Source organism: Trachinotus anak, unplaced genomic scaffold (assembly GCF_046630095.1).
Source record: "Trachinotus anak isolate AG129_WGS33_773 ecotype Australia unplaced genomic scaffold, CSIRO_AGI_Tana_v1 ptg000018l, whole genome shotgun sequence".
NCBI lineage: Eukaryota > Metazoa > Chordata > Actinopteri > Carangiformes > Carangidae > Trachinotus > Trachinotus anak.
Genome location: NW_027273869.1, coordinates 19,934,095 through 19,960,182, shown reverse-complemented (window position 1 = coordinate 19,960,182; position 26,088 = coordinate 19,934,095). Strand labels below are relative to the sequence as shown.

The following is a 26,088-nucleotide window of genomic DNA, read 5'->3' as shown; positions in this document are numbered from 1 at the left end:
CTGAACAAACATCGCTTCAGTCTCAAATCACAGAGACAGACACGAGCCGAGCTGACACACGATTTAACTTGTAATAAAAGCAGAGGAGGGTCCCTCTGCCAATACGGAGCATGAGATTTGATCATTTATTTTTTATTGAGAGGAGCTGTGGTGAGATCAGCAGGCAGTGTCAGCGTGTCACAACAGCCTCCATTACACTTCAGCTTTTCAACAAACCACCATCGCTCTGCGACGTGAACTGAAATAGACTGGAAACGTAGGAAAAAAGTGGCGTTTCAACCCAGATCCTTTATCAGCTTCCATTCATCTGTGTGGCGCAGTGGCTCTGTCACTTCTGAAAACCCAATTAGCATAGATTGGCGATTGAAATCTCAGCGATGGTGATGATGATAGCTGGAAACTCGCAGCAGGCTCGGCTCAGAAACAGTTCTGTTTCTGTTTTGGCATTCAGTCGGTGAAACATCTTCTGGGCACTTTGCTGAAAAATTAATTGAGATGATAAACAAACCGGAGTTTGAAGCTGCTTGCTGTGATTTCCTGTGTTATTCTCTTCTCCAAAACAGAAAGAAATCAAAGAACCTGAAGGCAGCAGGCCGACAGAAAAACAAAGTGATTAGGGTCGGCGCTATTGATCGACTGAAGAGGCATTGTCACTAATTCTGGTTCTGTAATTAAAGTTTCTGTCTTTGGGTCTATTTACCAAGTCAACACAGCTCCTCCGTTTTATCTTTTTGTGCCATTAAACTGCTATTGACTCTGTTCATAAGAACATGATAATAAGTATAATTTTTGTTTTTTAGTAAATAATACAGACATTTTTCAAAAGTAGGAAAACCTGACCGGCAGTCCAAATCTAAGTTTTAGTTTGTTCTTATTTAATCATTTTCTTGATTCATTCGTTAATTATCAGATCTATAAATGTCCATCACTACGGGCCTTGTCTTAAAGTGGTGTCTGCAGTGGAGTGGAACAAATAAAAAAATTTTCACCTTATAAATTCAGTATAATGTTTGTTTTCATCAACAGGATGAGAAATAAAGTGTTATTCACAAATTATGTCCAGTCGCTTCTACATTGTCTTAATTAATTGTACTTAATTAAACTTGACACTTCAGGTTATTTTCACATTGAAAGCCTCCCAGGCATTGGAGGTATAATGTCCTCTGAGCTGCTGTATTTTTATGATGATGAAAATAATGGCAAAGAAGTGACTGGACTCATCTAACTAATTTTTCCAACTGTGTCTTCTGCACCGTTTTTAAAAACATCCTTCATACATTTGAATTTTGAAAGACGCAGCCATCCCCTGTTGAGTCTCACTGACAGCAGCTTATCAAGGATTGAAAAAATGGCAAAGTAGAAGTGATTGGAGCTAATTTGTGAATAAAAACTTTTTGCTCAAAAACACTTTTTTTATTCACTAACAATTTTCAGTTGCTTCTACTTTACTATTTTCTCCAACTTAACACTTACTGTTTCAAATTAAAAGCCTACTTGGAAGATAGTTGAGTTTCATTAACAGCATCTTAATCATGATCAAAAAAACAGCAAAGCAGAAGTGATAAGGATTAAATATGTAATGAAAAAAGGTTAAACAGAGAAAGTGCTGAGTCTGTCATGACTGTCACTGATGTGATGTAATTAGTGTTGTGGAAATTAAAGTGATTATTATACTATAAAACGGGGGAAATTAGAAATAAATCTTGTCTGTAATATGAGTTCATTTTAAATAAAGAGTCTGATTAATAGTCTAATAATAATAATAATAATAATAATAATAATAATAATGATAATAATAAAATAAAGTGCTTTTAACCAACGGTCATATTAAACGTAATCTTTGAGAATCTGAAAACATTATTTCTGTTGTTAAATGTCTCTAAAATGCTTATTACTTATCAGAGTTGTCATTGATCCACTAATCAATACATTGATTGATCGTTTGAGCCCTGGTCGTGCACATTTCCTGCTGTCGGTTCAATATAGTGGCCGATGTTGTGTCACATTCCACTGAACATGAGGAAAATGAGGCCTGGGGCGTGTTTGATTTGCATTTAAATGGATTTATTGTCCACTGTTGGTGTGACGGGCGGAGACTGACCACATGATCAAACTGTTGTTTTTTCTTCCTGTGGGAGGAAATGAGGAGTTCTGCTGCCTGAGTGTGACAGTGAGAGATCACAGTTGTTGTTTGGCTGCATAATGAAGATTTTAATGTGATTGTTATCTGCTGGTAGACGAGAGCAAAGGAGCAGCGATACTGACAATCACCACTGTTGAATATAGAGACTGAAACACTGCTGTAGCATCTGCAGCATCCGAACTTACTGAACAGATGGACAAACATTCACATACATTTTCTTTTAGAAGGAAACAAATAATTCTTAATTACTCAGCTTAACTGTCTGGAACAAGGTATTGATTCCTGTGGTTGATACTGATGATGCTCAGAAGATCTGAGATGTGGATGAAACCAGTGAAAACAAAGCAGCTTTTGTTAGTAAAATTTTATGACCTTGTGTTTTACACATTTGCAGGTTTTCCATAGAATCAGTGTGACTTTCATACAGACTGAAACATCTCAGCCTCTCCTCCTGAATATTCATCAGTTAAACACACAAACTGTGTCTGATTAAAAACCCGACTTCACGCTGATGTAGTTACGTCTTTAAAGTATTGAAGGAGCCTGAACATCTTTCTGTGCTCGTCTCTGTCCCCGGAGACTCACGGTGGACTCCCAATCAGCTGATCCACACCTGGATGAACCTGTGCTGGTTCCGTCCTGAACTGATGGCTGCAGTGTCCCTCCTCTGGACCGGTGACCCCCGCTGGGTCGCAGCCACTGGCCACGCCCCCTGCTGTGCTGCAAACGCTGTGTTTGCTGGCTCAGCCTCCACCTCCACATGTGGAGCAGCAGGGGCCTCACCCTGATGCCCCCTTTGCCAAACTGTGGGCCAGGGGCCAGACTCTGTCCTGTGTGCCCCTGCTGATAAGCTGTCCCGCTGCCAGAGGAGGGGGTTCGCCTCTACAGGAAATCAGTCATCAACAACAGAGGCTCATTCTGGGACCAGAACAGTCCATGTGCTCAAATACTGGTCCCATGTACAGTCTACTGGCTCTGGTCCCTCAGTTTTTTCCTGTTTTGGAGACTTTCTGCTTCTAGTTAATGAGGCAGATTCAGATTTTATCTCCACTGCAATAAAAAAGAAACACTTTGTTAATCTGTTTGACCCAGTGGAGAGAAGTGTGAGGATGTTTTCTTCTCTTTCGTTGCTGTAGGTTTGAGACTTTCAGCTCGATGCCATGAAGATGATCTAAACCTGTAAAACCTGTCGTCCTTTCTTCCTCCTTCCCTCCGTCTAACATCCTTTAATCTGACATCTTGAAACTTTAGAAATGGAGAGATGAGTTGAGGCTGAAAGTTTATTCTTGACCTCAGAAACAGTTGTTGAAGAAATCTCACCACATGCAGCAGATACATTTAGTAGCTGTTCTGGAGCTTTCAGCTGTGTGGTGCAGTTTTCTTCAGCAGATGGAGTGAATCATAAATGTTCAAACATTTGAAATATTTAAAAGAGAAATTTTAACATCAACAATTCCACAAGAGCAGAACCGTGAAGATCCTGGGATATGATAAAAAGCTCTGGGCCTGCTACTGAATGGACCTTTTGATGGTTTGTTGCATACACTCCACAGCTGATTATTTTTCACCTTTATTGATGCAGAACTGTGAGTGCAGGACCATCCAATGAGGAGGAGGAGTGTTTTCTATTGTTTTATTAGTGCAGTGAAGGATGTGAGTTTTTCTTCTTCAGTGGTGGAGGAAGGACAAACCGCAGCTGCCCGTCTCCTCAGCACCTTTCAGGACTGAAGGGCCTCGCTGCTAAATGGAGTGTAAACAAAGAAAACGTCTGGCAGCTGCGCTGATGGAAATCTGAACAGCTACTAATGCGTTTTCAGCAGCCTCGTTATCTCAAAGGCACACTATCAAAACAGAGAACATAATGAGTGTGGATAATCCTGTCCGCTCGCTGCATCTGCAGTAAACAGCGCCGGGCCGACGGATGACCTTAACCGTGGCCGTCGAGCGATGGCAGCGTTCTCAATTAAATTCTGTCAGTCGAGTGAGGAAAGACGGCGAGTTCACAGATACTCTAATGTCTGTTTAACTCGTACTGAGGGAGAGGTTATAAAGCTCAACATCTCACAGCTCACAGAGAATAAAGTCCTGATTACAGCTGTTTGAGTGAAAACACACGTTTTATCCTTCATGTTTCACCGTTCGTAGGTTTAGAGATGAACACAGACTATTTCAGTTCCCTGAACCCCTCAGTTTGGGTTAAGAGTCACTTATAGTGTGAGCAATGAAAGGAGCTGAAGTGACACTATAAAAAAAATCTGTATGTATCTTAATTATTTGAAGGAAAATGTGCTGAAAAGTTGAAATACACAAGAGATTTATTGACGCTGAATGAATTTGGAGCATCTGATGTTTATTTTGTGAAGTTAGATCTAAAGTTAAAGCGACTAAAAGAACTGAAGTGTTAGTACTGCCGAAGCACTGAGAAAATCTAAGTAGCAAAGGAAATGGCAGTTGAAACAGAAGCACTGAAAGATTGAAGTGTTGGTTAAATTGAAATTTCCTGTTTTAAAGTAATGAGGCTCAGGATCAGTGTGTGCACTCTCACCTCCCACCTCTGGAAACCACATCACATGGACCCACTTCCTGTGCTATCAGCTGACACTGGGCCCTGCCAGCTCCTGGCCCCTCAGCAGAGGTGACCGGCCCCCGGTTCCAGCTGACTTCTCTATCTTTAGCACTTTTTAATGGCAGCGCTCCCAAAGTTTCAGCTGATGGAGTCCCTCAGCTGATCTGTGTGGAGAGGAGCAGGGAGGACCCAACAGAACCACTGAGGAAGAGCAAAGACCATCTGAGCTGTTTTCAATCCAGAAATTCATCATTGAGAACATCCAGAGATGAATTCATCACTGAGACTCAGAGGTGTGAGTGATTTAGCAGGACTTCGCCCTCGAAGCTGCTCTCTCTCAGATTTGGCAGCTTTTATCTTTTACATGTGAGCTTCAGGTTAGAGCAGCGTAAACTGACCCGGAGGTGAAGCTTCCTTCAGCTAGAGCCTGTTATCTGAGGAGCAACACGCAACCTGAGTTTGTCTTCAGATGGTGAAAGTATCAGCTGGTTCAACTTTTTTCTTTACACGTCATCTAATTAACACATTACCCATGAGCCTCGGCTGGAGTCGATCCCACTCCTGAGGTTTGGATCAGAGCAGTAGTGGATTAAAAATCTGTTGTCGTTAAAGTTGAGAACAAATCAGTGAATCCACCTTCTTTTTTCTGAAAGTTGACGTGAGAATCACAAACTGATGTTTCTGGAAGCCAAGGAAGCAAAGTGCTGCTGAAAACTGTGTTGATTTGGTCCAAAGACCAGAACTTGAGTTTTGTTTTTAACTGCAGGAAATGATGAGTCATCCAGGCTCTAATCTCATTAAGACAATCTTGTAAAACAGATTTCAGATATAATTCAGCTGCACATCAGCAGAACAGCTCTGATCAGAGACACAGAGTTCAGAGAATAAAACAGGTCCCAGGACAGATCCTGGAGGAATGGCACAGGGTCAGTGACGAGTGCAGAGATACAGGATAAAACCAGTCTGAGATATATGCTGCAGATTAATAGACAGGAGTCGGGTCAGTATTGGAGTTTGTACAGTTGTAGTGAACAGTGTGTTTTACAGCAGGGTCAAGGGTCACAATATATAACATCACTCTGAGGAGTCGAGTCTTTTACCTTTCAAACGATTCCTGCTCAGCTTTAGAGGTGTTGAAGAATCAGAAACGCTCTGTTGGTCTCAGGGTGTTTTCTTTTGCACCCTGCAGACATTAGTGAGTCCTCATGGTGTCTGTAGATCCATACCTGAGAGGCTGTGATGGAGCCAAATGTGCAGTCGACTCCTTCCTCAGAGGCACTTACATGATCCTGAGGGTGACAAGGAGCTGAACAGTCGCTCAGCTGGTAGATTGAGACCGAGTCCTAAATGTTTAAATTATGTTTCTGTCAGGTCAGTCTCACAAAGACTTCCACTGACACGGCTGCTCTGTCTGAGGCTCTGAAGTCTCTCTGGGTGTTTGATGTTTGTCCACCGACCCGTCAGCTGACTCTCTAACTTCCTCTAGGATCTCAACCAGAGTTTGAAACCACCAGGGGTAGGTTCAGTGTGCATTAGTATTCTCTGACATTATGGTAAATCCCCCTGTTAGTTGGATGTTTCAGATGGATATCAGTTTCATTTCAGCGTCCATTACAGGGAGAGATGCAGGACTATCATTATATTCAACTCACAGAGCTGAGCGCACGTTTTTCTCAAGGATAAAACCCTCCAGGTTTAGAAGAACCCAGAAGGTCATTTAACAACACTTAATCCTGGTTTAGAGGTGTCTCCGGGATCCCCACAGACTCCTCTGTCCATCTGCAGGAAAAATATTCCATCTGCTGCATAATGAAAGCTGTTTTATATTTATACTAACAGGAAAGTCCTCAGAAGAAAAAAACAACAATATTAGAGCTGAAACGACTGAGAAAAGGCCACAAATCCACAGTTTTACAGGTGAGAGAGCAGATGAACAAACAGCCAACAGCCTGGGTGATGAAGACCTTGGTTCTCCTCCACACCTGGAGCCTGGCCGGGTGTTCCTCCTGTGGATGTTTTATCTGGAGGTGTGATCGGCTCCTTCTGGTGGATGTTGGCAGAGGTTTTAAATCTTTTTATCCTTGTTTTATCTGGTTGATGGAGCAGTGGTTGCTGCCTGTGAGAACTTCATTTTTGGATCCAGTATTTTCCAACTAATTTCCTGTAAACTTTGCTCATAACTTCTTAAAATTATTTTGTATTTAGTCGTAAACTATGAGGATATTCTATATTCTATAGATAGACCGACGCAGTTTGAAAATGTGTTTTTACAGTTATTAAGTAGCTGCTCTTCAAATCTGAGCTCTGAGGTCTGACAGAAAATGTTCCTCTGAGAACCTCGACCTGCTTTAGAATCAAAAACACATGGACATCTACCTTCAGCTTTAAAAACTCACATGGAAGCAGCAGCAAGTTAATAACTGTTTCAGTCTTTCTGGTAGTTTACGGCTCATTTTTAGGAAAATAAGAGGAAAGTTTCCTGGAAATTAGCTGGAAAACATGAGACCTGTGAAATAAATCGTTGTGAGGGAAGAGCTGCTCAGATATTTGGCCCATGAAGTGTTAAAGCTGTCACAACTCTTGAGGTTGTGTTGTATCGTTCAGTGGCGTACTTCATTCCTCTGAAGTAAATCCTCCTCTAATCTAATTCCAGGTGGCTTTGAAAAGGTCTGTGAGCATCTTAAACGTGGCGCTCTGATACCTGCTGATATTTCCCCCTTCATTCACTTTCTCCTCGCCTCCCTCCAGGAGGGACGGGTCTCCGCTCTCCAGCCTGGAGAGGCTTTAAATGAGTGACCTTTGAGACAATCAGTGGTGCCCCGGCTCCAACAAATGCTGAATGGCGAGCAGCGGCCCCCAGGTCCTGATGCAGGCGGCTGCAGGGGCTGCCTGTGGATTACATTGATCCCCTGAAACAATGGGGCCCCACCACGCTCATTGTTGAGGGGGAATTAATAAATAACATGTGAATAAATGCAGGGGGCTTTGTGGAGACTGGGGGTTTAACACTGTTCGCTTCAGAGGCCTCCACTGTGAAATCATCTCTACAGTTATTCTGCCAGGTTTATACAGTCACATCGAAGTCTGAGCCACATTTCAACCTCTTATAGAACAGCTGTCTGACTCACTGTGTGCATATAAAATATATTTGTCTTGTTTCTGTCGGTGGAAGGAAAAATCATTTTTATAATCACTGTAAACTGAATATAACAAGACGTCTGAAGACGTCGCTCACAGTTTTCACAGGAAACAGATTTTTATAGAGGAAACATTTTGCTGATCAGTTTGTCAGCTGATCGAGAAAACAACCAGCAGAATGATCAATAATACACTGTCCTATTAACACTGCACTGTACTTGGAGCTGAAGCAGTATTAGTACTATAATTAAAGTATTGGTGGAGGCTGAAGTACTAGAGTTTTTAGCAGTTGTAGAAGTTGTACTTGTATTAGCAGTGGCTGTGGTTCTAATGGTTATTACAGCAGTAGTGGTCATAGTAACAACAGTTGTGATGTCAGTCGTACAAACATCAGTAGAATTGAAGACGTCACCTTTTCTGACACTTTCCAAACAAAACAATTTAAAAGTTAGTTGATAAACTAATCAATAGATGGATCAATAATGAGAAGAGCAGAATAAATTGATTGGAAAGAAGAGCATATTCATATCCATGTGTCATTAACAAACGTGACAGACATGTTTGATTTAACAGGAAGTGATTAACAGAACGAAAATCACAGAATCAGAGTGTGTTCAGTGTTCAGATGAGACGAGTGTTGGAACCATTGGAACCACGGAGAACGTCTCTGTTCTCCCCCAGTTCAATCAGCTGCGTCTCTGTTCGGTCACTCGGAGGTCGGGGGCTCTTGTTTTTGTTGTAAACAGGAAGTGGTCGTCTCTGTTTTAGTGACGCATCTTTATCCAGAGGAGAAGACGGAGAGAGTGACATCAGAGCAGCTGAGAGCCGATCAGAGAAGAAACTCCACCCGCTCCACCCCCCAGCCCCCCGGCTCCTTTAAAACACTTCTGTTCCACCTTAAGTCTCCAGCTTGTGTTTTAAGGAGGACCAGCTGATTAGTGAGGCAGCAGCGGGGCCCTAAATGAATCTGTAACCTCCCCCTGCTCCCCCCGCCTCCCCCCTCTGGCGGTTTTTTTGGGGGTGGGGGCTTTTCTCAGGATAAATAACAGTAAATTTCAGCTGTTTGTGGTGATTTGAAACTTTCTCAGTGAAATGGTTGAAACTAATGAAGCTGCAGGCTGTGGCTCCTTCTCCTCAAACTCCCTCTCTCCTCTCCTTCCCTGGCATCTGATGTTGTTTATCAAAGCGCTGCCTCTCTGCTGATGTATTTACCGGGTAATTACTGCAGCGAGCAAGGACACTCAGGTCTGAAAATGCTTTCAAACTGTAGGCCATGTTAGGTTTTATTTTTTCAGCGGATGCACAAAACTGCTGTCTGCTCTGCCACAGAAAGAGAAATCCCTCTCCTCCCCCCTCCCCTCACCCGCAAACCCACTGTAGTCCATAGAAAAGCGTAAAAAAGGCAGCGGCAGGAGGAGAAAGGGCAGTGGGATGGAATATAAAATATTTAGAGAGCCTCTTCTTTCAGTGGTGCGAGGGTGAAGCGGAGGGGAAAGAGAGATGTACTTATCTCTAGATGTATTTTTCTTTTCCAGGCTGAAGAGGAGGAGGAGGAGGAGGAGGAGGAGGAGGAGGTGGTGGTGTGGACGGGTGGGGGAGGGGGCTCAGTGTGTGTGTGTGATGGCGAGGCCAGTCTGGTGGGTAGGACTGTAGGACTGCTCTCTGTTGGACAGTAGAGACACAGTAGAGCTGGTCTCTACTGCTCCACTGACTGTAGCTGTGGTCACGGCAACAGGAGCAGGAAGTGAACAGGTGAACAGTCGTCATGTTGTCGCTGATACTTCTCTCTGTTGTAGGTGAAATATTTCAAATTGACTCAGCACGAAAACTGAACTAATGTAACATATTAACTAATGTGTTTATTAAATTAACTGGATTCACTGATTAAACATTAACAGCAGTAACAGGAGTAAAGGTTGTTGTGGTTGTAGTAGAGAGGTTGCAGTAGTGTTAGAAGTACTTGTAGTAATAATAGTGGTTGTATTCGTACCAGTTGTAGTAGACAACACAGTAGCTGGTCCAGTACACAGTACATCACATACATCTGGTACATTTTATTCAAACTAAACTGTATTAGTCACAGACTGGATTACAGTCAGCAGCTGTAGGTCTGATGGGAAATGTAGTTTTATTGTCAGTGTGAAAACAGCAGTGGTTTGTGCTGAGTACAAATACATTTGCAGTTACACTCATACAATGAGGCAACACACCTCTCTCTCTCTCTCTCTCTCTCGCTCTCTGACACCTGTCTCTCTGACAATACACCTGTCTCTCTCTCTCTCTCTGAGAGTACACCTCTCTCTCTCTCTCTCTCTCTCCCTCTGACACCTGTCTCTCTCTGACAGTACACCTGTCTCTCTCTCTGACACCTCTCTCTCTCTCTGACAGTACACCTGTCTCTCTCTCTCTCTCTCTCTCTCTCTCTCTGACACCAGTCTCTCTCTCTATCTCTCTTTCTGACACCAGTCTCTCTCTCTCTCTCTCTGACACCTGTCTCTCTCTCTCTGACAGTACACCTGTCTCTCTCTCTGACACCTCTCTCTCTCTCTGACAGTACACCTGTCTCTCTCTCTCTCTCTGACACCTGTCTCTCTCTCTGACAGTACACCTGTCTCTCTCTCTGACACCTGTCTCTCTCTCTCTGACACCTCTCTCTCTCTGACAGTACACCTGTCTCTCTCTCTCTCTCTCTCTCTCTCTCTCTGACACCTGTCTCTCTCTCTGACACCTCTCTCTCTCTCTGACAGTACACCTGTCTCTCTCTCTCTCTCTCTCTCTCTCTCTCTCTGACACCTGTCTCTCTCTCTCTGCAGAAGCTGGCGGTCAGGACTTGTCCTGTGGGGACGACTAAGCCGCTGTCTCTCATCAAGCCTCCCAGCCAGGGCATCGCCATCTCCGTGGTGCCGGCCAAGGCTCCCGTTTCCATGGTGACAGCACACATTAACGGGCAGAAGGCGGCGAGCTCGGAGCCACTGCAGACATCCCCCATCAACCTCCAGACCGCCGGCAGGGTGGCGGCAGCCGGAGTCCACCCGTTCAGCAGCAGGAGAGCTGGGGAGCTGCCCCCCTCTCAGGTAACAGCACACCTGGAACACCTGCACAGACTGACCCCCTCCTTCCACTGCTATAGTTCCATCTAATGTTGCACAAGTTTTAAAGGGCCATTCAAAGACACATTCCAGTGCATTCTGGGAAATGTAGTAGCCAGTGTTTTCAGACTGAAGATCAGGACATCGTCACGTCTGCTGCTCAGATCTGAACCTTTAATCTGTCTCACGTCTGATTCTTTAAATCAGTTTGACCAAATAAAATGTGAATCAGTTCACGTTTACATCAACAAACATTATAGATACATAGATTGATAAATGTCCAATCACAATTCCCAGATGTAGATAAGAAACTAAACAATAAAAACAAAATCAAATCTAATTATAGATAAAAAGTGTGAGTGACAGCAGCAGTAACTCTGAGGTTTCACTGCTGCTTTTCTGTGTTCGTTTCTCCTGTCGGTTCGTTTACGTTGTCATGACGATGTAGGTTTTATTTCTGCTGAAGGTTTTTATCCACAGATTGAAAACATGTATGAATGAAACTACGATCCAGCTGTGATGGTGCACATCAGTCCAGCTGCTGCTGCTGTGATAATTAAACCAGACTATTTCCTCTTCTGTGTGAACCTGTAAAGTTCAGCTCCTCCTTCTGTTGTTTCACCTCAGCTGCTTTAGTGCAGATGAGCTGTTTCCACTGCACCAACAAAACACACTGGTTATTTTTCTTCTTCACGTCCTGGTATCTTGTTGCTGTTGTGTCGTAGAGACGTGTGAAGCTGATGTGAAGCATCATTTTGTGTAGTTGAGTGAAACGACTCTGTTTGTCGTGTTGCTTTAAAGGAGCAGTTCAGAGTTAACGTCGTCCTGCGGGTTGTGTGATGGAGGCAGCTCTGCTGAGACATTGATTGTGTTCAGTTTTTATCTGGTTGTGTCTGAGACAGATGTTTCTGACATGTTAACTCAGTGTGGTTCGGAAACAGCAGAAGAAGAAGAAGTCATCTTTCCGGGGATTTTCTGTATCAGTGATGGTGTTTTTCCCTCCTCCTCCTCCGAGTGTCTGTTAGGATTCAGGCCACAGCGTCTCCTCTCCTCCACACTCTGTATTCAGCACCATCACCTCCATCAACACACAGCCAGGATCAGAGCTTCACGCTCAACACTGGCAGCCTCCACACTATTACTGTAATTGCACGGCCCCATAGAGAGAGGAGGGCCAAGCCTCGGGGCCCCCGGGCTCCTGCTTTATGACTCCTCTGTCCATCAACATGTCTTATAAAGATGGAGCTTGTCTGTTTTCATGAAGCCTTGAAATAGCAGAGAGTGACATGACGACAGAGGAAGGAGCGGGAAACCCGTGAACTTCATATCGTACCGCGATGGATGAGGTTGTGATGTCATCATTAGTCGCAGTGGGCAGGTATCGACCAAAGGGAATTTACATTTTAGATGAGGAGGAACATGGAGATTTAAACTCTGATTAAGTATAAATTAACAAATCACATGATCGTCATGTTCCTGCAGGAAAATAATCATTAAAAGTGTTAAAGCTCTGCTCCGACTTGACCCTGGAAACAGTCAACAAGCTGTTTCCTTCAAAATAAAACTGTGACATCACATTAACTATAAACACACAGTTATTAAACTGTCGATCAAGGTTTTATTTTCTTCTGCAAATTCAAAACAACTAAAACAGGAGTTATTTATAGTTTTAGGTCGACACGTGAAACAGTTGAAAAAGAATAATAAAAACCTGCAGCACTTACTTAATACTATAAATATAAATATAAATATATACTATAAATACTATAAATACTATGAATAAGTGACTTTACATTTCCACTCAGATTGTGACGATACTTTTATCTTTAAATCAGCTTTTTGTGGAGGTTTACATGTTTTTTTTATCCAGCCTTAATAATGAAGTGTATAATATTTTATATATCTGAAGAATGTCTCATATACAACAGTCATGATTCTACACTATGAAGTGAAATCAGAGAGATTTAAATAGTTGATGAGGTTCGGGGAGTTTAGAAGTATTGTCAAGAGTCACATCATGATGTAACTCCTCTGAGGTCTGTGATTGGCTGATTCCTGGTGATGTCACATTGTCTTTGTGAGGTGTCCTCTGGTTGGGATGCAGAACAGGTCTGAGGCTCTGGCACCAACGCAGACATGTGCTGCGATAAGGCCGCTGCATTTCATCAAAGTGTCACTTTGGAGAAACCCAGACTCCCCCCTCCTCCTCCCCCTCCTCCCACCGTCCTCAGTCGTCATCTGGACTGACTCTCTCCCCTCACCCCCTCCCACCCTCCCTGTCGGGCTGTTGGCTGGTGGAGGTGAGCGGGTCAGGCTGCAGGATTGTCTCGCGGCTCTTTATGGCTGCATTGTTGAGTCGGAGTGAGCGCTCCTCACCCAGCTGCCCGTCTCTGAGCGCCAGGCAATAAAAAGAAAAGCCCCTCACAGGCCTCAGCGCTTTTCTTACCTCCATCAATCGAGAGTCATAAAGGCTCTGCCAATCAGAGGCCGCCCTGGCCGGTGTGTGGACCGAGCGGAGGAGGTGGGAGGGGGGACAGGTCCCTCAGACCACCTGGCTGCTAATTTGGAGATCAATAATGAGGTGTAATGGGACTGCTGCTCTGCATGAGTGCACACATTATAGCTGCATTGTTTCAGCACTTCAGTGAACTGTGAGCGCCGCTACTAACACACACACAGGCTGTCAGAGTGTGTGTGTGCGTGCGTGTGTGTGTGTGTGTGTGTGTTTCACACGTTTAGATTAGAGACGTGTTTGATGGAAACATGGTGGAAGTACCATAGCAGGAACACAGGCAGAACCACAACCAGCTACAGACCAGGAGAGACCAGGCTCAGACAGTGACTGTACAGAAAGTGGATTCTACTGATCTGTAAATAATTAATTAAGTTCAGATCAGAAGCTTTAATGAGTCACAGACTTTTCCCAAACTTCTGTTTGGATTCATTTTTTTTTATAGTTTCAGTCCTGTTTGTTGGCAAAGTTGATACTTAAAAATGTTTCCTTTAAAATTTGGATGGAATTTGGTTTAAAGTGTTTCAGTGAGATGTTTTTGTGCAGATAAAGGTGCTGAATTATAACTTTGTTTGCAGGAGGAACCTGGATTTAGGTTCTGTTCATTTCCAGGTGGAGTTTGATGATGAAAGGTTCATGTTTTACACTTCTCCAGGGTAGTTTTTCTATCCCCTAAAATAATGCTGCTATGAGTGAAAACGCTTTTGTCTTATACTTAATATAAATACTTCCATAGAAACACTCCTGAATTCACAGGTAGAATATTTCTTTATTTAGAGACCGAGCAGCTGAAAAACTCAGATCAGAGATGTTTGTTGTGATTGGAGCTTCGGTTGTGTTTAGCGCCTGTTAGCTTGATGCAGAGGAACAAAGAGAGGCTACAAGGAGGCAGAATCTGTTTGAAATCTGCTGCTTTAACGCTGATCCTGCCTCTTTCATGGCTCTCCATCTCACCATCCGGCAAAGACATCTTTATCCTCTTTAAACAGCAGCCAAGGTCATCTCCGCCGTCCGCCTCCGAGTCTCGTCAAAGCCGGAGGAAGGTAGATGGCATCTTCAAGTGGCTGTTTTCCCACTCAGAGCTGTGAATGACGAATAGAGGAACTTAACAGTGGATCAAAACATCCAGAACAGAACAATGTGGTGTGGAAAAATGAACCACGGCCACATTAATTATTATTTTATCTGCTGGTTACAACTGTGAGAGGAAGAGGAGCCGGAGTGCACTGTACACATGGATGTTTTCACACGTCCAACTACTACTGAAGCCCTACACTTTGTGGATCTCCCACACAGTTTGGTGCAAACTCGCTCTAATTAAAGCTGAGACTTTAATACAGAATCTGTTCTTATGTTTCAGACTGAAACCTGGAACAGTTCAGATGATCACGTTACATTTAACCTGACAGTTTAAACATGTAGAAGAACTGCAGGAGAACCTCAGAGCTGGTTCTGGAACAACAACATCTTAATTTAGGAACGTTTCAAAACATGGGGGGAGTTTTCTGGGTTCTTCATTAGTGCTGAACAGGTTCCACTGATTATAGAGGATGTATGAGATCCTGGAGGAGGTTCCACTGGTCCTTGAGGAGGGCCTTTGATAAAGTTATTGAGTAACTTCCAGAGGTGATGTAGGTGGTTCTAGCGGTCCTGTGGATTGGACCTGAGGAGGTTCTAAAAGTCCATCTGGATCTATCACGTGTATTTGAGCAATTTCCAACGGTGAAAACATTCTGATGAGATCTGCAGGGACTTTCTGGAGGTTTAAGTCCTTGAGCAAGTTTCAGGGCTAAGAACACGTTCCAGGGGCCGTGGAGAAGGTCAACAGGGTCACGAGAGAGTTGTAGGAGGAGACATTTGTAGTTCAGTGGTCCACGAGAACGTCCTAATGGTCCTTCTAAAGGATTTAAGACTTTTTGTATGGAGGAGGTTCAGTAGATCCTGGACACAGTCATTGTGGTCCCTCAGGGGGTTCGACGGGTCCTTTATGAGGTTTCCAGGCTTTGTGGTGCTTCTGTGGGGTATGAAAGAGGTTGTAGGAGTCCAGGGGCCACGGAGGAGGAGACAGGAATCAGTCCTCACACAGTCCAAACAGATCAGTTGATCCTCACTCATGTGACTCTGGTTTCTTTAATGTGAAGATCTGCTGCTTCTCTTTTATTCCACTGAGTCTCCTGAGTCTCTCTTGCAGCAGAGTTTATATGTGACTGATTTCTCACCAAGGTTCCAGGAAACAATCATGTGACCATGTTTTAATTAGAGTGAAACTGGATGATATTTATTTAAGATACTGAAGAATCTCTCCTCACGCCCTCATGTTCTGTGTAATTTAACTTTTCTTAGTAACTGATATAAATTAAAAGGCTTTTAATGACTCTGCTATAATTAGCACCTAATCATATCACACTATAGTGTTCTGCCTTTAAGTAAATTCATAGATGTGTTTTCATTTTTTCTATTTTTCAAACTTCTTCTATTCTGATTTCAGTACGTTTACATGTCAGCAGCGAAGGAAGTGTGAGGAAATCAAAGTTGTTTAAAAAGAGGAGCATGAGTTCATGAGTTCATCAACCTTCATGGACCAATAAGTTTCTTTATAACTGGAGGTTTTTGCAGCTTTAGTGCAGATGTCATCATGATGTAACACGACACAGAGAGAGTGAGTCTCCACACAGCTTCACCTCATTGTGAACGACATGAAAAGATTCTTTCTCCATCTTCATGGTGAAGGATGGGGGATGGGGTGGTGGGGTGGAAGGGTGGGGGTGGGGGTGGGGGTGGGGGGGTCACAGAGCCGACGTGTCTGTGGCAGCAACCTCTGCTGGCCGCTGCAGGAACAACAGGTTTACAGTTTCCTCTGAGTGTGATGACGTCTGCAGAGCTGATTGATCTGCACAGTAACCAACACACACGCACACACACACACACACACACACACACACACACAGACACACACACCTTCAATCTTTCCTTAAGGCATCAGTCAGAAAACAACCACATGTTTCTGTAGCTGCAGTTTCACTAAATGTGAATAACACTACATCAGTTCTCAGTAAACAGTGTGGAGGCTGAATGTCGGACTCGTGTCCAGATTCAGTTACAAACTGCAGCGTGGTCGCTTGTGTTTGCCGCAACGATTAGTTGATTAATTGATTAGCTGATCGGCAGCTGTTCTGGTAATTGATTAATAATTTGAATCATGTTCTCAGGTTGTAGTTTCTTGTTGTGATGACTTGAAGCTTTTCTGTGAGGAATCTGATTGGTCTGCATGGTTTGTTGACGTTGTTGGTTTAAGGAGACGATCGCAGGAAACTGTCACTGACAAACATGAACTGAGAAAATAATCGGCAGATTAATGGATAATAAAATAATAATCACTCAAATCATGACTCAAGGTGAAGTCGTCAAATTACAGAGTCGATGGCAGAAATAAAAGTTTTACCTCTTCTGCTGAGTCAGGTGTGAAACTGACCCCCCCAGTGGACAAAATGAGTCACTACATGTTGAGAACAAACAATCACCAAACTAAGAAGAGGCTGTGAGTCGTCTCAGATCTCTGCTGCAGCCACTCGTCTCCAGAGGAAAGACTTTCACAGATGAAATGTGTCTCTGCTCTGTTGCTGTGTTCTGTCCTCGACTGCTGCGTGTGCACTTCCTCCTCCTCCTCCTCCTCTTCCTCCTGCTGCGATGACAGGACCAAACTCGGAGTCTTGGCACAGTTTCTGTCCCTGTATCCCTCCATCTCCTCCCTCTGTCTGTCACCACCTTGACCGGCTCTTTTGTCCTCATCACAGAGTCGACACCACAATTCAGCAGTTTATTTTCTCAAAGGGAGATCTGTTGTTGAGTCAAGGACTAAAAGCTTCAACGTTTCATCTTGTTTTCATGCTCTTCATCCTGTTGTGGAGGTGTCACTGCTCCACTGTTAACCAGGGAATAATAGAAACTTGTAGAGCAGGTTTTGCTCTGACATGTCGTCGCTCAGGGCTCAGAGTGTTTCAGGAGGCAGACGTTCGTCTTTGTGCTTCATGGTGGAGAAAGTGACGCTCTGCTCTGCTGCTGATGGAAGTGAGATAATAATAACACATTGGTGCTTCCAGACACTCGACAGAAGACACTGTCGCTGTTCTTGTAGGCACTCGGTGAAATTATATCTGGTGCCTCTCAGCAGCACTGAGACCTCCTGTCACACAGACCTGAGACCTGCAGCAGTGCAACAGGATCCTACCAGACCTGGTTACACTAAAGAGCAGTCTGACCCGGTCCTTGGGTCTGGTCTCTGTTACCAGGAACCAAATAAACCTGTGAAGACCTCCACTGAGGCTGACGCCCCATCTCCCCATCTCCCCATTCCTATCATGCCCCTCTCTTCTGGCCCTTTGTACCTGTGGTCTCATTCTGTCAGTCACTGTTTGAGGCTTAGGAAGCAGATCGGCCTCCACCTTCAGGCTCCATCTTTAAAGTCTGGATCAGGGTCCACATTCCTCAGTCCGCTTGTCGGAGACCAGTCTAATACTCACTGGTTCACTCCCAGTCTGTTAGATTACCAGTCAGTCCAGTTTCCCTGAGGTCCAGGATCCAGAATCAGGACTAGTCTCATCGTTGTCCAGGATGTGTGTAGCTTTAGCTTAGCACAAAGACTGGAGGCAGAGGGGAAGTGTTAGCTCATACTTTCATATGTTTTCAGTAAAGACTCACAGACACCACAACCCCCCCACACTGTTCAAATCCACAGTTTAAAGAGACAAGAAGACGCCCTGCGCGCCCCCCCCCCCCCCCCCCCCCCCCCCCCCCCCCGGTTTTATCACAGCAGGTCTGTGAGTCCTGGGGGAGGAGGGTGGTCGTCAGTGTTTGTGGCAGAGCTGTCATTGGTCTGAGCCGTGGTACTGACTGAAAAAACAAAGACATTCATTTAAAAAAAAAAACAAAACAAAAAAAAAACAGGAAATCACTGGTCCAAGGTTGTTCACTGAGAGGAGGAGGGGGGGAGGGGGGAGGGGGAGGAGCCCCCCTAAAGAGAAGGTGCTTAGGTTTGGAGAAAAGAAGCAGCAATTACGAAAATGAAAGCCCTTGCACTGCAAGAATTTTCATCTCGACCAGTTGCCATGGGAACAGGCCTCGGCCGCCTCCTCCCCCCTCCTCACTGAGCCGCTCTGCAGCACAATACAATGAAATGAAGGATTTTCACAGAAGGAGAAAGGAGGGGAGGGGGTGAGCTGTGGCCCAGAGGGGGGAGGAGAAAAGTTTTCTCCTTTTTATTTCCTGTCGGAGACGAACAGCTGAGAGAGACAGTGTCTGCAGGCCTGGAAAAGTCTGGAAAAGCCTTGAATCCGGCCCTTAAATAAAGGCCTTAGAGGGTTTTAAAAAGTCTTTGTATCAGACCAGTTTATGAATTATTATTATTACATTTTTACGTTGTCAGTCCATTTGTTTGTTCATCCATCCACTCTTATCCAGGTCATGTTTAATGATTCATTCATTAATGACAGAACTAAGGAAAACAGACGTGATAGAAATATCAATGAATCCATGAGCTGGTTAAATAATCTGTAATAATCATCCTCACTGGTCTGATCTGTCAGACCAGAATTTCACTGATTCAAATATACATTCATAAACATCTTCATATAAACAAGCAGACGTGTTTACATAAACCACAATCAGAGTGTTTGTTTAAATGCATCTAAGTATGTATTCAGATACTGAACCAGACACAAACACCTCCATGTTGAACCAATGAGAGTACAGCTGTGAACCTGCTCTCTGCAGCTCTGGACTCTGTAATGACTGAGGACATGAGTCCAGGGTCCAAACACTGCGACGCCTCCAGAAACCAGTGGTCGGGCAGATTTCACCGCTGAAGTGTTTCTGCAGTTTGTGTTTATTTGTCTCAAACCATCAGTGAACTTGTAAAGATGTCAGCTCTCCGGCTGAAACTGGAAACTGCAGTTTTTTAACGACTTGTTAAAGTCGCACTGAAACGTCTTTGCCTCAGTTCACACCCACAGAGTGAATCTGCATCTTTACATTGAATTTACCCTCAGTCGAAGACGGTTTATGTTCTTCTGGCAAAATGTGTGATTTTGGTCCATTTAAATAAAATTGACCTCTTTTAAAAACCACTTTATGTTAAGTCCTAAAACAGTCTGAGTATTAAAAAAATCACCAACTGTGACAATGTAGTTATTGTTACCTTCTGCTGTTTTTGCTGTTTAAATCCCTCTGTTACATATAGTGTAGAATTGTGATGTGAAATACTAAATAATTTTATTTTACTTTAATTAATTTTTGTCTAAAAACAATCTAAAAGAAATTTTTAAAGATGTATCATATAAACATAACAACGAAAATCAGTCTTAAAAACCCAACAAATGTTCTGTTAATGTCATCACAGAATAATAATAATAATAATAATAATTATTATTTATTTATATAATTTAGTCTAGAAAACCCCGATGTGAGGTGATGGCTTGTAATGTTTGAGGACTTTAAAATTAAATTCATTACTGATTATTTGGGTCAAAACTGTTTCCCTGTCAAACTGAAAGTTAACTGCAGTTACATAATTCACATCAGCACTGAAACGAACACAAAGACGACAATAAACGATGCTATAACCCACATCAGGAAGGATTTTGTCTCCAGGTAAGTCCCATCAGTTTAGTTTCATTATGTAATTCATAATCAACTCAAAAACAATAGTAATGATCACATTAATCACCAGTAATCTCACTGCCTTAACCAGTGAAATGAGTTGAATTCTCCTGAGGAGTTTTTCCTCTGAACCGGTCTCATTATTACTTTCATCACTTTCTCTGCTGTTGTTTGTCCTCTGCACCTCGCCGTAGTTTCTGTGCTGGTCAGCTGTTAACATCAGTGTCTGGTTTGACCTTGAGGCTGTGGTGGATCTCAGCTGATCTACAGCCTGAGCCTCTGCACAGGTCAACGTCCAGGACCTGCAGCTCAGAGAGACAAAAGTAAATACAATACAGAGAAGAAGCTTCAGAGCAGCACGTCTTAAAGCCAATGTTACAGATTTTTATCAGTTATTCTAATGACAGTTTCTTGTTGTTAGTTCTGTCTAAAACTGGTGCAGCCAATCTGTCACTTTCTTACTTGACATCACCACCAGGGGGCACCAGAGTCAGATCCCACACACATTAGCTTTAACCAGGGATAACAACTTTATCTCAGGACAAAGCAGATGCATAAAGAGTAAAAATATTAAGTGAAACACAGACTTTCATTTTTTCATTCATTACATGAACATAAACTAGAACTTTTCAGTTTGATGAAATGATTGATTTTGATATTGGCAGTGTTGGACTTCTGTATCAGGCAGTTGGAAACGTCTCTTGGTTTTGAACTCGTCTCTAAACTGATGAACACTGGAACATTTAGACACAGTCTGCTGATCAGACTCTGCAGCTGCTCTGGTTTTGTTCGATTTGTTGAGAAGTTTCTTCCAAACCTGAGTTTCTCTGAGCAGCAGAACAAACGGTGTCACATTAAACTAAAAAACTCCTCGTTAGTTTGGAGCTATGGAGGCTTCGGCTGCTCCTCTTTTATTTTTAACACCAGGCAACAAGTGAAGAGAAGAAGACAGACACTTCTCTGACTAACGAGAGCTTCAGAAACATCTGATAAACACTCTGAGGACGACTTCCTCCTCCTCACGAGGTTTTAATGAAGCTCCCACTTTAATGAGAGCGGAGTGAGGTTAAACCAGACAAACTCCATCTGCAGAGGTAAATGAAGGCTCCGTTAATGTCGCCTGGTTCCCTGTGTGCAGCAGCTGACGGTGATTTAATGCAGGGAGACGAATGAAAGGTGGAGATTCTCATTACAGTGCAGCTGGAATTAAACTGTTATTCTTGGATGTGAATCGCTGCCTCTTCGTCTTCCTGCTCCATCACTTCAGCAGGAGGAGGAAACCCTCACTTAGCAAGTCGTTGAGTCTCGTATTCCATTTATTTGACTAAAAACAAGACAGTTATCGGAGATTACTCCACTTGTTCTCAGCTCAGTTTTCATCATTTTTTAGAAATAAATCTTTGAAAAACAGATGTTTGCACTGATATGAGGCTTAATTTAGATTTTTCCTTCGGGGGGGGATAGAAACTTTAATGATCCCAGAGGGAAATTCAAAATTCCAGTCGCTCACAGTTACAGTCACAGTTAAAGTTAAAATAATAACAATTAAAAAAAAACTGAAAACCATTCACTTACACTGGGCATGTGCGAGCCGGTGTAAACAGGAAGCAGATTGTCTTCTCTCAGGTGCACTCAGCTGATAGAGAATACCAGGAACGAGGAAAAGCAAAGACAGTTGGAGTTAACATGAAGAATTTAACTGAACAACAGCTGCTTGTAAAGACAACAAGGTCAGAAACACTTGTAATTCATGTTTTCATGTTCTGGTCGTGAGGCTGATAGGAGCCAATCAGGGAGCGACCAGGTGTGTTTACATCATCGTCTCCACAGGCTCGAACGCTCCGGAGTAGAATGAACAGGAGGTGAAAACGTAGGAAGAGAGATGTGTTTTAAAATGAAAAGCTGGTGTGGACGCAGCCTGACGTCAGTGCAGTCTCTGATTCGCAGGTGTGAACAGACTCCGCCCTGTTTCCTGGTGTAACCGGTGCGTTTGGGTGTCTTACAGATGCTGGGAACTCTCACTGCTGTGCCCATCAAGGTGCCTCAAGTCAGCTCCCTGCACCGGCTGGCAGGACAAGCAGCCGCTGTGCTACCTCAGGTAACACACACACACACACACACGTGGTAGAATTCATTTTCACCATCAGGTTTTCAAATCTTAAAATGTTCAACTTATGAATCTGCCACATGTAAAGGTCACAGGACGACTCCTTCATATAATGTGCAAATATTAATTTGTTAGTTTTAATTATCCTTCAACAAAGTGACTGTCACGACATTAAATCTCTTTACTGTGATATTATTCCCTTCACATTAAAAGAAGTGAACCGAGTCCTGTCTGAGGCTGCAGTGTCTCAGTCGCTGCAGTGTGAGCAGACGACCAGCAGGTGGCAGCAGACTCCTCAGTCAAACAGCTGAAATCACTGATAAGACAGACAGACAGTAACCGCTCAGACTCGTTGAGTCTCTGTCCTCTGATTGGTCGACAGGAAGCAGTTGGATGAACATCTGCTGCAGCTTCACCTGATTCTGTCTCTGAAACAACAACTAACAAAGTTTAAAGGTCCTGAGATCCTGAGTTGTTAAACACGTCTTCTTCCTGCAGGTCAGGCCAAAGACCCAGATCCCGGACAGCCTTCCCCACAGTCCCTGTCAGGAGCTGCAGCCTCTCAGCCTGCAGAGGGCCACCGCCGTGGTCAGCCCCAAGAGCCAGGGCCCCACCCTGCCCACCGCCAACAGCACCTTCAGTCCCGACCACCAGCCCAACGGCCAGAGCGACGCCTCGCCGCCCCCAGTCCCTCCCCACGGCCCGTCGGGGGGCCCCGACTCCAGCGGCCCGGCCCAGCACGCCTCGGCGGGGCCTGGTGTGGCGTACGCCATCATCGCCGCCTCCCCCGCCACCGGCAACGGGGTGTCCGCCGTCAGCGAGGCCGTCAAGGTGCAGCCACTGCTCTTCAGCGCTGACAACAAGGCTGGTGTCTCCACCAACACTGAGTCTGGACCAGCACAGAATCTGGTCCTCAGTCTCAAACTCATTTAGGCAGCAATATTTAAATCAGGAAATTACTTTTATTTTGAAGGACAGGCTCAGTGAGGTGATGCAGATCATTAACAGATCTGATCATTAATCATTCAACACATTTATACATATTTTATATTTTATCAAAGAAGAAACTTGAGCTGTTCCAGTTTTCTGTTATTTACAGATCAAACAATCAATAATCAGTAGATTAACCAATAAACAGAACAACACATTTGATTCATTTAAGTGTGATCAAGTTTAGAGAAATGATTATTTCTCTCACCTGCTGCAGATTAATCATGTTTCTTCTTCTCTCCGTGTCTTCCAGGTGATAATAATCCAACCGCAGGCCCCCAGCAGCACCGAGGGGTCCCCGGGGGCCCAGGCTGACCTCCCGTCACGGGAGGCCCCGCCCGCCCCGAAATCCCCAACCCAGAAGAAAGACGAGGACCCCGAGGTGAGAAAATCAAACGCACAGAAGAAGCATGAACAAACTTTATTAGTTTGGTTCAAAAAAACATCTGGTTTGTTTGTTTATTTACCGTCAGACAACAACACACAGTTATAAACAGTCACATCGAGATTCAGAGCTCAGAAAAGAACTTTTTTATTTCACAATTAAGTTTAAATTTTGAGCTAAAAACACTCAACAGCGCGTTAACAGCAGAGAAAAATCGGCCGTGTTTAATCACCATAAAAACCGCGCGCTAACACGTGACGCGAGCGCACAGATCAGATCCACGAGCGGGAAAACATCCTCGCGAGGGAGCCAAAGATCCTTTATACAGAAGTTCCCACATTACAGGCAGCACCAATGTTATGAAATGTTACACAATGTTATTTTTTATCTTTATTGAACATTTTAAAATGAACAGGCAGCATCACTTTACAAAGCTAATAGGAAATATCTACACACTGTGGTCGTCAGTTTATTAGGAACAACTGAACTAAACTAAGTCAGTTTAACACAACAGTCCTGCAACAAATCCTCATTCGTTCAGTTTTTATTGAAACTGTTGATTCAGTCTGTGCTGCTGTTGAACTGCTTTGTATTGACAGTTGTTCCTGTTATTTTGTTCACCACGTTCAAACCATTGAGGCTGAACAACACACACACATCTGTAATGCAGCTGAGCAGCATGATGAAGCTGAGGATGATGAAGCAGCAGCTCATCTGTAGAGAAGCTGCTTGTGTAAATCTTTGCTCTTTAGTGGAGAACTCTTGACTCCTGAATCAGGCTCTCAGAGTCCTCCAGGCTGCAACACTTCGCCTCCTCGTTAACGTCTCCTCCGTCTCTTCCAGAAAATCGCCTTCATGGTCGCCCTCGGCCTCGTCACCACAGAACACCTGGAAGGTGAGTTCACCCAGGTCTCAGTGAGGAGGAGGAGGAGCAGCAGCAGATTCTAGTTTGTACAGGATGAAGGATCCTGATGATCCTGCTACAAACATCAGCTGAGTGGTTCATGAAAACGGAAGAAAATCCGGCGTCAGGAGGTCGTCAGACACAAACTGTAGATTAAGAATGAATGTAAATGAATGTTTTAATGAAGCTGTGAACATGATGAAGTTTTTGGTGACATCACTGATCTAAACGTGTCCACAGCTGTAACTTCACCTGGACAAAGGTTTACACTGTGTTAATGATAATTACAGTGACAGGGACCATGTTCACCGTCCATCACTGAACCACAGTCTGCAGCTTAACGAGCCTTTAAGCTGCTCTGTAAAGCTTCCGTGTGATTGGTCAGACCTGCACCTGTGAGCAGCAAACACCTGCAGATGTTTTACTAAACTTTTTTTCCCTGTGAGCAGAAATCCAGACCAAGAGGCAGGAGAGGAAGAGACGGAGCACGGCCAACCCAGCGTACAGCGGCCTGTTCGAGCCCGAGGTCAGAAAACAGGAAATCAAACCTCCTCATTTCACTGTGGAGCAGACGTGTTTCTCACCTCTGGATACTCTGGTGTCAAGAGTTTCTTCTGACTCAATTCCTCTCTGTGTCTCCGCAGCGTAAACGTCTGGCGTCTCATTACCTGAACAGCTCGCTCTTCCTGTCAGCACGAGGTAAAACTCACCAGCTGAGACAGAGTTTTTATTTCTACTGTCACAGTTCAACATGAACCCAGCAGTTTGTGTTTGTTAAATCATCGAAACAAAAGAAACATTTGGCCTTTTATTCTGAAAGAACTGGTCAGAGAGAAGTTCACAATAAGTTTATTTTATTGTTTTTGTTTTTTTATAATGAGTCATTATCTCAGTCGACACCTTCGACAGATGTTCGTCATGTGGTCAGTGAGAAACTGATCTCTGCTCCTCAGACAGACAGATGTGTGTAAACAGATGTTCATGTGAAGAGACATGAAAGTTCATGAACTCATTAGGTCTTAATTGACTCGTTAGGACGGATGTGTGAAACTTTTCCATTCAGCTGTGACTGTCCCCCTCCTCCTCCCCCTCCCCCTCCTCCTCTTCTTCTGTGGTGTTTTACTGCCGCACGGCTTCACCTGTCACCTGTGTGTGTGGCCACTAACCTCTGCTCTGCTTTCATTCACATGCTAGACTCTGAGGATTTCTGCTGGAAGGTAGGTCACATGCTATCACATGAGGTCACATGACATCACATGACATCATATGATGTCACATGATGTCACATGACATCACACCTCTGCTGTAAACTCCTGACAGAGACGATGGGAGCAAAGTCAAAAGCTTCATTCTGAGATTTTACTTTGAAAACTGTCCTCAGTCACACATTCAGAATATTAATTCATATTAATATTAGTATTAACATTAATATTAATTCTATTAAAGTTGATACATTTTAGTAATTTAGTCATTTCCTGATGAAAATATAAAAAAATCTGGTAAATTCACCAAACACGAAATGATAAATTCAGCTTTGAACATGGACTGAAGCTAATCAATCACATCTGAACTGAACTGACTGATCAGTTTTTTCTGATGC

General features: G+C 43.7%; 1 protein-coding gene across 8 annotated transcripts in view; it reads left to right on the top strand.

Annotated features, from left to right (window-relative positions):
• The window catches only part of phf21b (PHD finger protein 21B), an 87,237-nt gene that overhangs the window by 54,923 nt on the left and 6,226 nt on the right, over positions 1–26,088 (top strand). For 6 of the 8 annotated variants that reach the window (XR_011694106.1, XM_071501767.1, XM_071501766.1 and 3 more), the window contains 8 exons: positions 10,661–10,921; positions 22,108–22,200; positions 22,708–23,073; positions 23,453–23,581; positions 24,428–24,479; positions 24,938–25,014; positions 25,133–25,187; positions 25,683–25,705. Coding sequence is in view for 7 of the 8 variants with exons in the window: in XM_071501763.1 (XP_071357864.1) it covers positions 10,661–10,921; positions 22,108–22,200; positions 22,708–23,073; positions 23,453–23,581; positions 24,428–24,479; positions 24,938–25,014; positions 25,133–25,187; positions 25,683–25,705 (1,056 nt within the window). In the remaining variant the exon portion in view is untranslated. The remainder of the gene's footprint in view (positions 1–10,660; positions 10,922–22,107; positions 22,201–22,707; positions 23,074–23,452; positions 23,582–24,427; positions 24,480–24,937; positions 25,015–25,132; positions 25,188–25,682; positions 25,706–26,088) is intronic. The other 2 variants (XM_071501765.1, XM_071501761.1) reach the window with 1 other exon arrangement.